This window comes from Entelurus aequoreus, linkage group LG08, assembly GCF_033978785.1.
Source record: "Entelurus aequoreus isolate RoL-2023_Sb linkage group LG08, RoL_Eaeq_v1.1, whole genome shotgun sequence".
NCBI lineage: Eukaryota > Metazoa > Chordata > Actinopteri > Syngnathiformes > Syngnathidae > Entelurus > Entelurus aequoreus.
Window position 1 is genome coordinate 36,426,851 of NC_084738.1, and position 14,092 is coordinate 36,440,942.

General features: G+C 36.1%; 1 protein-coding gene across 5 annotated transcripts in view; it reads left to right on the forward strand.

Moving 5' to 3' along the window:
- ryr2a (ryanodine receptor 2a (cardiac)) overlaps window positions 1-14,092 on the forward strand; it is a 273,470-nt gene that overhangs the window by 190,053 nt on the left and 69,325 nt on the right. For 3 of the 5 annotated variants that reach the window (XM_062056398.1, XM_062056400.1, XM_062056399.1), the window contains exons 82-89: window positions 172-278; window positions 352-403; window positions 483-533; window positions 605-704; window positions 964-1,043; window positions 1,122-1,198; window positions 5,103-5,176; window positions 8,684-8,701. In XM_062056398.1, coding sequence (XP_061912382.1) covers window positions 172-278; window positions 352-403; window positions 483-533; window positions 605-704; window positions 964-1,043; window positions 1,122-1,198; window positions 5,103-5,176; window positions 8,684-8,701 — 559 coding nt within the window. The remainder of the gene's footprint in view (window positions 1-171; window positions 279-351; window positions 404-482; window positions 534-604; window positions 705-963; window positions 1,044-1,121; window positions 1,199-5,102; window positions 5,177-8,683; window positions 8,702-14,092) is intronic. The other 2 variants (XM_062056401.1, XM_062056402.1) reach the window with 1 other exon arrangement.

Below are 14,092 nucleotides of genomic sequence, written 5' to 3' on the forward strand. Positions count from 1 at the left end.
AAATCATCAATAATGTTCATCTCCATTTAGCAAACTAACAATTACTGAATCATCAGCAAATTCGATTATTGATCTGTTGTAATATATTCACTCTGACATATGACGTGGTCTTACTTCCATAGAAACAAAACATACAGTAGTAGTATGAACAAGTACTGATATCTATTTCAGAAATCAAGTGAACTAGAGCCGTTTGAGGAGGAGGAAGGAGTGAAACACATCGACCCCCTACATCAGCTCATCCAGCTCTTCAGTAGAACAGCCCTCACAGAGAAGTGGTGGGTTCCAATTTTTTATCCTTTTGCCAAATGGATCGTATTTCATTCCTAAATCCAATATTGGTTCTTGTAGTAAACTGGATGAAGACAATCTCTACATGGCTTATGCTGACATCATGGCCAAGGTACATGCTACTTTTTTGGATGATGTCATCCTCCACTCTTAATTTGAGTTTTTGTTTATTTTTGTTTGTTTCTCCTCAGAGCTGCCATGATGAAGGAGATGAAGATGGAGATGAAGTAAAAAGTTTTGAAGTAGGTTTTCTTCCTTATAGTTGGTTGCAAATCATTATCAGTCAAACATGCTTTCCTCTTTCAATGGGCAGGAAAAGGAGATGGAAAAGCAGAAGTTGTTATATCAGCAAGAACGGCTGCATGATCGCGGGGCTGCTGAGATGGTCCTTCAGACCATTAGTGCCAGTAAAGGTAAGGAGTTTTCATTGGTAAATACAGTAAATAAAGCAAACACTAACCGAAATAATAAACGCTGCAATGGTTCGAGGCTAACCAAGGATGAATAATCCTCATCTATCACCAAATTGTATGCCCTTATCTATCTACTGAATGTTAGAATCAAGATATCAAGTTTAAACAAGTTTTTGCATATTCCTGGGATTGCACAAATATGTTAATACCTGTGTCTGTGTAAAGAGAAAAAACTAAGAGTGCAATTTATTTGTGCCAGGTGAGATAGGTCCTATGGTGGCCTCTACTCTAAAACTGGGCATTGCTATACTTAATGGAGGAAACTCTACAGTCCAACAGGTATTGTTGTCTCTTCTTTGTCCATCAGTGCATTTTACATTTCAATAAATATAACTAAATTGTCTGACCTTTTTGCAGAAAATGCTGGATTACCTGAAGAACAAAAAGGATGTAGGTTTCTTTCAGAGTCTTGCTGGCCTCATGCAGTCATGCAGGTAAACGTTTGTATAAGGGCTGCAGCTATCGATTATTTTAGTAATTGAATACTAAATTTGTTTGATTAATCGAGTAATTGTACACGCGCTCTAGCCTCAATACGTCTTTTCAGGAAAATAGTGAAAATAAACAGAAATATCTATCTATCGTGGCGCGCAGTGCATTTCACACCGAGGCCTTCAGTGATGTCCTACTTAGTCCAACTTTAATAAATACCTCTCATAATACCATAATATATGTCAGGGCATGACCATGGCTGGAGAAATACTATACAGAAACACACTTGCGCACTACCGGGCATTGAAACACCTCAATACTGTACACAACGGGCTATTTTCTGGCGCATTTCAAAATTAATATAAAACATATCTGTACGTGGTACTGTCAAAGTTTAAATAATTTAAAAAACATATGAAATGTGAAAAAATTAAGAAATACAATAATCGCACTCCCCAAAACGACTGTCCCCGGAAATACTTATTTGCACGCAAAATCCGTTCTCCTTTTTTCCTCAAGATCTCCTGAGCTTTTTTCACCATTTCTTTGTGCAGCTCTCTTTCCTTGTTCGCTGAGCTGTGTATCAACTCAGGTGTCTCCAAAAGTTTTTAAAAGCACTGTAGCTTGCAAATGTCCAGCTGTGCTTTGGTGTCTCATTGTTGCCTTAGTTTAAAAAAAAAAAATTCCGCAAATCCAGTAGGGCGCCGCACACCCAAGTCGAACCTTTGCAAACGAAAGGCATTCCCAGCAGATCAATTTTGCAGCACCTATTGGAAGCTATGAGCCAGGGGTATTGCTCATTGTTTGTTGATTGGAAGTGGTGCGCAAACCCTCTCACTGGCTGAGACGGGTTAGCTAGCTCGGGGGTTGGCTGACCTCTCTTGAAATGTTTTTCTTGAAAATGGCCTTGCAACTACTGTATATCTGCAACCAAATCAAAATTTTGCGCGTGAAACAAACATAACGATTGTGGCTTTGGTGCGTGTTGATTCATCTACCATAGCACTTCCTACTCCCACAACTCACAAGTGAGTATCCAATCACAGTAGACCACCTTATATGGTTCGACGCTAGGCAAACTAGGAGGCTTACTGTCAACAACTCGTGATGTGATTGGCTATCGCAACTGTCTATGACATGTAGAGAAAATGGGGAACTACACTTTTTTTAGAATTTTGCTTATCGTTCACAATCATTATGAAAGACATGACGACGGATGGATTAAAAAAAAAAGCATTCTAAATAATAAATCAATTTGATAAAAAGTCTGCTTACAATGGCGCCTATGAGAGCCGTTCAATTCTTCCTAAAGAGCCCCTAAAAAACACCTCCATTGAGGTTTTTATATACATGATGTAAGTATATATGTAATTTATAATAACATTTAATATTTACGTATTTTGATAATTTCAAGTATACACGGCTAATCAATTTAAAAAATGCATCAAAACGTTTGCTTTTTTTTTTCTTCATCATTGATTATTACTCACTGCAAACCTTATGAGAGCCATCAAACATAATAAAACATCACTTAGTGTACAATGCCTGCTGTCATTAGGATGCCAACTGCTAGGATGTTCATATATTCCCATTTAGGTGAAGAATGTCTTATAATCCTCACAAAGAAACGGAGTGGGGCGCAGGGGTCCCTACAACGTTTTTGTTCTCGCCAGTTCCGGGTCCTAAATTGGCTGTCAAAGTGTCCCAACTTGTTGGATTATCTACTCAGACGTCTCATGTCCAAGTGAGATGCATAATTTATGATCTAGAACAAACTTGCAGGGAGCAAGGAAGCGGTAAAACAGCCGACCACTCGTTGATGTAAACATGGGGAGACAGGGAAGTGATTACATCGGTGCTATACCGTAAATACTTTGTCTGCGTTAGAGCTTATGAAAACAATATCACTAATACTTGGTTAATATTCAAGTCACAAAGTGTAAATTGAGCATTGATGGTGCTTTTTGAATGATTATTTATCGGATTCTATGGGGCGCCCGTTGGCTCAGCTCTAAGCATACCTTTATTTATGTTTATTTAATATTTAGAATGCATTAAAAAAAAATCCATCCATCGTCATGTTTTTCATAATGATTGTGAACGATAAGCAAAATTCCAAAAAAAAGTGCAGTTTCCCTTTAAGGAAATTTAAATAAAATAAAATATAATAAATTAATGGAAAAAAAAAAAAAAGTGGAATAAAATGAAATTTACTTTGATCAATTTATGATCATGATTTATCTTAGGCCAGTAGAGAAGGCATTGCTGGCCCAGGCGGCCTACCACTGCTAATAATGCACATAACATTGAAATTGCTTTTTTTTTAACCATGGGAACGTCACTATATGTTGTTTATATTACAAAGAATAACTTAAAATAAAACAAACAAACCTGTGTTGCATAAAACCAGGTAATAGATAATAAAGAACCAAACTAAACAAAACGACTCTGAGAAAGTATGATAAATTGAGTGACAATGTATTACAAATTCAACACATACACATTAGAAAAAGTATTAATTGGAGGCCTGGTGTTAGATTTTTTTGACAAATAACTGATTATCACAATTAACACACAAACGGTAGACACTAACATGTCCTCATGTCCCCCCATGTGTTTGACTAAAACATATATTAATATTATGCATGTCAAACATATAAGATGGTGTTAGCTACCAAAGTAGTCTTGTACCGTGTTTTTGCTTGTTTGCTGCTCTTAAATAAGAGGGTGGTTTCGGGTATTGTGCTGCATCTTTGATGTAGTTCTATTGTGAAATGCTAGCTCTGTTTGACATTGTCAGCATTTCACCACGATGTCTGTATTTTTTCAGTTCAAAATTATTGCAAAACCTCTCTCTTGTATTTTTTGGGCACTATGCTCTTTTTCCACCTCATCTTTGTTTTTCTTTGAGCTATTAGTCTTTATCCACACTGTTCCCAGCCACGTCACCCGCAGCGTCACCTGCATCACCAATACGCTCATGTGCGCTCTATTGGAGCAATCTTACTCATTCAATTAATTATCAAAGCAACAAAATAAAAAATAAACCTTTTTTTAAATTGATTTAAATTATTTTATTTGCATTTGTATTCAGAGTTTTTTTTCAATTATTTTAACAAAGGATACAACAGCGATCTATCTAATTCTCTAGTTCATCCTGTTTAGGGACACGGGTGTGGCAAGAATTTGAGTAAACCCAGACAATGTGGGGGCACATATAGACACACAACTATTTACACTCACACCTACTAGAGCTTAAAATGGCACTGACCTTTGTAGCTGCAGCTGACGTGGCTTCCAACAGTGTCAACTTTTTTACAATCTGGCCTCCAAACTTGTAGCAAAGTGAATACACGTTAATGTATAATCCTAACACTAATCGGTAAACAGTGGGGATTATGTAAAGCAGCATTATAGGAACACCTGCATCATCTCAGACTGCTGCGCTAATGATTTATTTCTTTAATTTAATTAATATTTCTGCATTTTCACTGCACTGTCTTTTACACTTACTTTCTTTGAAACCATGGTTGGAAAAACTACATTTTGTCTGTCTATTAGCTAATGATAGTAAGTGAGACACCGGATGTTCGGCAGATCTTATGGGGTTCACTGTGACATTCTGTGACATACGCCAACTAGCAGTGGAGAGGTATCTGAAGCTTACTCGTAACTCATATTTTTGCTCGCCACGTAAAGTAGCACAGCGACGGCCTGTATCTAAAAAAAATTGTAAGTCGGGGCACTTGTACTGTACCACTGTGTTAGCAGGCGTAAACACAAATATGTATTGCAAACCACTTCTTGTGATGTGAAATTTAGTTTTAGTTGAGGTGGCTACTTGTGTGTTAGCATGTTGTTGTTTCTTTTCGTTTTACAAAATAAAATCAAACATTTTTCCCCCAGTGTTCTTGATCTAAATGCATTCGAGAGGCAGAACAAAGCAGAAGGACTTGGAATGGTGACCGAGGAGGGATCAGGTAAAAATGTTTTATTTGCTAACTAAATGAAGAATTTCTCTCAAATATTGTTCACCAATCTGTCTAAATCTGTGTTAGTGAGCACTTCTTCTTTGCCAAGATAATCCATCCGACCTCACAGGTGTGACTTATCTAGATGCTGATTAAAGAGCATGATTATTGCACAGATTTGCCCTAGGCTGCCCGCAATAAGAGGTGTATATGCCGATCCACAGCATCCAAAACATGCTCAATAGGTGAGATGTTCGGTGAGTATGCTGGCAATGCAAGAACTGGGATGTTAGAGACGGCTTATGATAGCGTAACATTCAATTCACAGGCAACAGCTCTGGTGGACTTTCCTGCTATCCAACTGCCCGCTTCCTCAAAAATAACGACATCTTTGGCATTGTACTGTATGATAAAATTGCACATTTCACAGTGGCCTTTTACTGTGGGCAGCCAAAGGCACACCTCTGCAATAATCATGCTGTTTAATCAGCATCTTGATATGCCACAACTGTGAGGTGGGATTGATTATCTTGGCAAATAAGAAGTGCTCACTAACAACTAACAACTAACTCACACAGATTTAGACAGATTTGTGAACAATATTTGAGAGGATTAAGTATTTTGTGCAATTAGTAAATGTTTTAAAGCTTTGAATTCAACTCATGAAAAATGGGAGCAAAAACAAAAGTGTTGTGTTTATATTTTTGTTCAGTGTATATGTTTTTTTCAACACTTTCCCTTCGTTTACACAGAAGGTGAACAAAAACACGTTAAAGTTATGGTACAAATGGATTATCAGTAGTGGACATGGAGAAGGCGTAGGATTAAATTTAAGCTTTGCTTCCTCCTCCTCCTTTTCAGACATGTTTAATTGAGCAAATCTAACCATGTGATGTTCTTAGTACAAGCATGTCTGAAATAATACAGTACCATACTTACCATAAATTAACACAACAAAAACATTAAATTTACAGTGAACGTGAAATTAATTGGAGTGAAACTGTATATAATGTGTATGCAACTTCTTTAAAGGTGCCATATGTAGTAATGTGGCCAGAAATGGTACTGCAATCACGGTTAAAATTCTGTAGTCCCCTCCCACTCTCCATGACTGAAGTTGCCAGATACGCAGCCGAATCCAAATCCTCCTCCAAGGAACTTCAAATGGCAATCGACGGGTCCTACGCTGTAGCTTTCTCTTGTTTATGCTTTTTGCAAGATGGTTTACTAATTAATTCTGCCACATTTTAATGATGTCGATTAGCCAAATGTATTTGTAAAGTTACGCAGCAATATTTTTGTCGGGAGTCGGGACAGATTGTTGGCTTTACCCTGCTAAAATGTCTAGTTTCACCGCAAAGACCACCATCGAAATAATTATATATAACGATATATAATGTATTATATATCGCATAGGCCTACTTTGATGGCAAGCCAAGGCTAACAGTAAAATTACCGCCACATTTCGTTCAGCATAACTCCCATGTTGCATCCAACCTGACGCACTGCATTCTCTTCCATGTACGCACATCGCCATCTTTCAGTGCAGAGTGCAATTCTATGAGCTCTTTTAAAGGCATCCCCGATACAAATCCTCGTTTTGTTCCTGGCTTTGCCATGAATAAGTTGAGAATCGTAATGACGCCTTTTAGATTTACTAAGGTCTGACATGTTTAGTAACTTTACCAGTGGCAGTAGCCAGACGAAGATGGCCGTGCGTAACTGGCAACCTGGTTGTGACACACTCACAGACTTTCTAATTGGTCAAACGGTGGAGGGCGGAGCATCGAAATGAAAACAATAACAATATTTCGGGGCTGTGAATGTAATTTTGAAATGAGCATATCCCGACTGAACTACCGTTATCATTTATAGAGGCATTCGAAAAGAACATGATTTATTAATGCCTTTTGACATATCAGGGCCATTTAATGATGACTTGACATGAAATTATTACATATGGCACCTTAAGTTAATCGTATGTACACAGTATGTACAGCACATATGTACACGTCTTAAAGGGGAACTTCACTTTTTGGGGGAACTTTGCCAATTGTTCACTATCATTATGAAAGACATGCAATGGATGTATTTTTTAATGCATTTTAAATATTAAATAGCAGATCAAAAGTCTGCTTACAATGGAGACTATGGGAGCTGCTCTTTTCTGCCTATAAAAGCCCTTAAAAAAACATCCAAACACCTCCATTAGGGTTTCATATACATGATGTAATGTAGTAATGGGCATATTTATAATAACATATAATATTTACGTATTTTGATGATTTTAAGCATACGCGGTGCATTAATTTCAAAATCATCAGTGGTTATTAACATTAACATAATAAAACATCACTCACTGTACAATGTCTGCTGTCATTAGGATGCCGACTGATAGAATGTTATTGTATTCCCATTTAGATGAAGTATGACTCATAATCCTCGTAAAAAAAAAAGGGCGGTGGAACTAAGCATCTTTTTGTGTTGTTCTCGCCATTTCCGGGTTTAAATTGGCTGTCAAAGTGTACCAACTTGTCGGAATATCTCCTCATTCTTCTTCTATCCAGGTGTTGAGGCATTATTTATGATCCAGAATAAAGTTCCAGGGAGCAAAGAAGCAAGGAAACACCTCAACTGTCGATCATGTCGAAATTGCACACATGCTAGTGATAAAGGCGCCGCTATAAATAATTTGTACGTGTTAGCGCTTATAATAACAATATCACTAATACTTGGTCATAATGCAAATCACAAAATGTAAATGGAGTATTGTTGCCGCTTTTTGAATAGTTATTTATTGTATTATATGGGCGAAATAGAGGACCTCCCATTGACTTCACTGTAAGCAAACTTTTATTTACGATTATTTACAAGGTAGAATGTATCAAAAAAAAATTACGTCCGTCCTCATGTCTTTCATAATGATTGTGAATGATAGGCAAAATTCCAAAAAAAGTTCAGTTCCCCTTTAAGAGACATTTTTTTCTTCGATTATTTTCATTCTTAATTTAGATTTTATATTGTTAAACACATGACTTTTATATATGTTAATATTATTTTTGTGATGGTGTGCATTTTGAATATTACAGTGTAAATGCAAACATAAAATGAAACAGACATAGGAAGATAAAAACAACCCCAGAAACAAACCTCAGGGAATAAAACACACTAAAAAAATGTCTGAACGCTTTGCATAAGTTTTTTCCATTTCAATGCATTTTTACATGTCATTAGTTGCACAATTACATCATATGTAATCGTTATATGAAAACTTTTTTGTTTTTAAAGTTCTACTTCTTCCAAATTGACATTTGACTGGCAACTTTAACCCCAAGTGGTTCTGTCAAAATATTGTTTTTTTCTATCACAATCAATCACAAGAATCAAATTCATAATTGTGCAACTGTATTCCCTATAAATATAACCCTTTATTTGTTTTTTCTTTCTTTCTCTCTTTCTTTCCTTTCCTGTTGTCTTTCCTCATTTTGTTGTATTGCACTTTCTTCCCTTCCTCAGTCATCACTCATGAGCGTGGTAATTATGCCTTCAAGCCATTCCTTGTGTGTTGATGGGACTCTTTTTCGCTGCAGTTGATTAGTTGTGTCAGTTTTGTCCAGGTCCTGAGTTTCGATGTTTTAAATACACCCTTTTTAAGCTCTGAACATTCTTTGAACTACTCAACTTCCTCCTTGTCACTATTTCTCACTTATCTTTCACAGTGTGTGAAACCCCAGATCTTTCCCTTACTACTTAAGAGTATTTCCTGGACTAAACACTTTATTACTACTTAACATTTATCGTAAAATAATAACAATTTGTCCTTATAGGTATATTAACACGTGAATCTCAGGATTTGTACAGTGTCTGGCACATTCAACATATTTCTAAGAGAAGAATTCACTTCTCTTTCCCCATGCTCATCATCAATCACAACCCCTATTTGTAAACCCAAGTCCACTTGGCACTGGTGTTTGTCATGAGTTGGTTGGTCATTGTGCTGATTATTACACTGAGAGAAATAATGATTTCATCCCGTGCTGATTTTGTTGGTCTGACCTACTTACAAAACAGTAACAGTCCATTTTTGGAAGGTATTTATTTTGGAAACACTGAATAGCAACATAAGCAAAAAAATGGTTGGAGTACAAGTAGAATGGAAAAACAAGTTGACTTTATATGCTGAATAGTGTTTCATTGTATCAGTTCAACCATATCCAATTTTATTTTCAATATGTAAGGTATGTGAAAACACTGTCTAAACATCACAAAATGTCACAAATTCCGACGGCCATTTTCAATATTCCGTTTCGAATGTCTTGGCAATGACGGGTGACGACACAAGGGTAACGCTTTTGCACTCTGACATTATCAGCAGATCAGTGATACTGGAAATCCGCAAAAATTGGAAAGAGATGTGCTGTTTATCATTCACAATCCTTATGTAAGACACCTGAATTTTCTTTGTATTTATGCATTCAAAATCGTAAATAAAATTAAAAAACAAGACAGAAGACGAGCATCTCCTGGCACTTTCATTTTTAACCCTTCGTGTGAATCATGATTAATTCTTAATCTACACGGTAAGTAAAAACATCCCATCAGTCGTCATCCCAGTGAGAGCAGACATTGTACAGTAAGTGTTCATTTTATTATGTTTGTAGTTTGTATTTCTTAATTAGCACTTAGCAGTAATGCTACGTGATGCTTATGTTTCACTAAAGCTGGATCTGTTTATCACATAGCTTCTAAAACACATAGCTCATCCTCCTTATTTTCAGGCTTAAAAATATAAGGTTCTGGATCATAATTTTTCCCAAAGTAATCTTTGTTGGCTCTCACAAAGTCTGCATGATTAGCATTATTGTTGTTGATGGTGAAGGGAACAATGGTCATGGATCACGTGACTATCACTATTTTGATCATATCTATTTACTCGCAAAAGTCTTTTGGTGTTATAAATCAGAAATTCCGAGAGGTATATAAGCTGCACCCACTAAATTTTTTGGGAAAAAAATATATATTTCCATGTATTAGCCGCACTGGACTTTAAGCCGCAGATATATATGTTGTGAAATGAGTTATTTACACACAAATATTTTGTAAATGTTTATTTATATACCTTAATTGTTTCTAAACGTTGCCTGTAACATGGCAGTAAAACAGCTGATCAAACAAAAGAGAAGTTATCGTCATGGACCCACTAAGTGCGGAAGCTAGCTCTCCAATCAGCTAAACAGACTCAATAACTCCACTGTGACATTTTGGTGAATTTACGAAACTAAAACAGAACAAAAAGAATGCCATTGTAAGTTATTAATACTAACAAATACACTTGTAAACGTGTTAGCATATTAGCTCATGCTAATGACGGTAGCGTCATTATATTACGATAGCATGTACAAATATACATGAAAACACTCATGGGACGGTTTAGCAAGTAATAATTGTTTTTGTTATATTGTAAAACTTACAAACATTGGTTGGTGTGATTATTGAAGAATCCTTTTGAGTAGAAATGCTATGAACGACTTAGAAGACGAAACAGATATTGTACTTCTGGTTTAAAGCTAAACAAAAGAGTACTGCAGCACCTGCGGTGAACAAACTCGTCCAAAAGATGGCGCTATAGAACAAACCATAACACACCTTTTCAGTGTATTTGCTTGTTTGTTTGTTTTTAAACTATTTGCATCATGGTCGTCAGCTAAGAAAAATCCATAAATAGCTTCACTGTTTTGTAAGCCGCAGAGTTCAAAGCGTAGGAATAAATTAGCGGCCTGTAGTCCAGAAGTTACGGTATATGATAATAGCTTCAATAAAGAGGCAACTTGTTTTTCCATTATAATGGTACTTTAAATTAATTATAAATTGATTAGTATTTAATTGAGTGAAATATGCATTTGATCCCCAATCACAATCTGGTTTAGTACTTGGTTGAGAAAAACTTGTTGGAATAAATAAAGGTTAGATGATTCTTATAGTAAGACATGAGGGTTGCAGACATTTCCAGATATTTTTTTTGCCTCTCCTCCTGAATAATGAAGGTTTTGATGATGTAAATCAGCAGCTCCCTCTATACATTTTCTACCGGATTACGTGGGGGATAGGAATGAACTTGGACCATGTGCTGTAGAATCTTGGATGAGAACCTCTTGGTCTTAGCCAGAACTCCGACGATGGTTATTGGCTTGGTTTTCCAGCACGATAATGACAAACATATGACCATGGCGACACAGAACTGGCTAAAGAAAAAGTAAATTCAGATTTTTATATTCATTGTGAATGTTTGAAAACCTTTTGTCTACCTCTTGCTATTAAAATATACACACTTTAAAATGTATGGAATGTTCCTTGTAAGCGGGTAACATTTACAAAATAAGCATGGGATCATAACATTTTTCCCTCCAACTTTATATACAGTATCTCACAAAAGTGAGAACACTGTTTAAATTTCAGCAACCATCTTAGGGCCTGATTTACTAAGATCCAAATACCACGCGCTAAACAGCGTGTGATCTACTAAGACTGCGTGTACAATTGAAAAATGGTGCAGACCGCCTTATTGAAATGAGGATGTTGCATGTAATATAAGGGGTATCACTACAGAGACACTTGATCCCTTATTGCACTTTCATTTTATCATTTTATGTTGCGTTTTTCTGTTTTCAAACAGGCAGGGGACATGTACCACTTTTTATAGGCATTTTAGAAGCAGTAGTAGCAGTGCATCTATATTGAAACCACTTTTTTTATGGCTGAAGGTGCACTCATGCAGAGAGACTGTACTAACTGCGCTCGGGATGCAAAAAATGCATACTTCAAGAAGTTTATTTAATATATCACTGTCTAGCACTTGCAGGTTTCTTAGTCATAATTGATCTTTTGTAGTCAGGTTGCGACTGTTTATGTCGGCACCGGTGCCAATATACATTTTTGGTACCTATCCCATCCTGTATTTTGTTCCATGACTGCAGGCTCACTATGCCTTACTTTGAAAACCTCTGGCCTCAGCTGTGTTTGTGAAGAGCAACAATTATTCCCAAACAGTCAGCCTTTTTTGCCATTAAATGCCTTGTTTAACGTCCCCTGGCAACAATGCACTAAATATATAACAGTTGTAATCTGTTGTAATTCATGTGTGTGTATGTGTACATATATATGTATATATATATATATATATATATATATATATATATATATATTAGTGTTGTCCTAAGTACCAATATTTTGGTACCAGTACCAAAATGTATTTCGATTATTTTCGGTACTTTTTGATACTCTTCTAAATAAAGGGGACCACAAAAAATTGCATTGTTGGCTTTATTTTAACAAAAAAATCTTACGGTACATTAAACATATGTTTGTTATTGCAAGTTTGTCCTTAAATAAAATAGTGAACTTACAAGACAACTTGTCTTTTAGTAGTAAGTAAGCAAACAAAGGTTCCTAATTTAGCAGCTGACATATGCAGTAACATATTGTGTCATCTATTATTTTGTCAAAATTATTAAGGACAAGCGGTAGAAAATGAATTATTAATCTACTTGTTCATTTACTGTTAATATCTGCTTAGTTTCTCTTTTAACATGTTCTATCTACACTTCTGTTAAAATGTAATAATCACGTATTCTTCTGTTGTTTGGATGCGTCACATTAGTTTTGGATGATACCACACATTTGGGTATCGATACCAAGTCGTTACAGGATCATACATTGGTCGTATTCAAAGTCCTCATGTGTCATGGAACATATTTACTGAGTTTATAAACATAATATACATTTTTTAAAAACGAAAAAAGATTGCGTGATGCTAAAAAATATCGATGTAATCATAGTAGTATCGACTAGATACGCTCCTGTACTTGGTATCACTACAGTGGATGTTAGGTGGAGATCCACTAATGGCGTTTGTTTACATTTTGACGCCGGTGAACTACGGTGTGTAGTGAAGCATGTTTAGCTATTCCTCGTCCTGCAGGGATGATACTTGTAAGAAACATACTTTATTTGTCGCCATGGAGACAAAGATTAGTGATTTAGAAGTCGCTAAAACACAGCAGACTGCGGATGGACTTTGGCCGCTAGCTAGCTAGCCATGTCTTAAGGCACCTCTTCCTGAGGGCGTTTCAGTGTTATAGCTTCACCTTTATCGTTAGTTTTTAAGCCAACATGTGTCCATTCCCCCTTTTCTGTCTACACACATTGTCTGTCTGTAACTACTCCGTGATTGTGTCTTGTCCAACATGCTCCTCTGCTCGTAAAACCAACAATGACATGACGTGACGACGACGGGGGGGGTGGTGGACCGGTACTTTTTAGAGGCGGTATAGTACCAAATATGATTCATTAGTATCGTGGTACTATACCAATACCGGTATACCGTACATATATCTATTCACACTCTAATTACCTGGTGGTAATGTTTTATGTTTGTGTGGTTTTGATTTGATGTTCATTTTTCCTATGTTTGCAAACACATCGTCTGTGCCTGAAAGTGGATTGGTGGAGAATAAAGAAGTGTTGTGTGTCTGGGGAAGCACAGAGAGGAAAGTGTGTGCACGGGAGGTAAAACCTGTTGAATTGGTGTAGTTATTATCACAAGATTGGCAATAAAATTTAAAAATAGCGTCGGACTTTGTGTGACTTCCTCTGGAGGCTACAATACATTATATTATAATATATTATATATATTGGTTATTTTCAAGGTGTAGTGGCCATGGTTTTGCCATGGTGGGCTGCCACAATCAATTACATTAGGGGAAATAAATGTATACCATATATACTGTATGTGTGTATATTGATATATATATATATATATATATATATATATATATATATATATATATATATATATATATATATATATATATATATATATATATATATACACATACATATATGTATATATACATATATATATATATA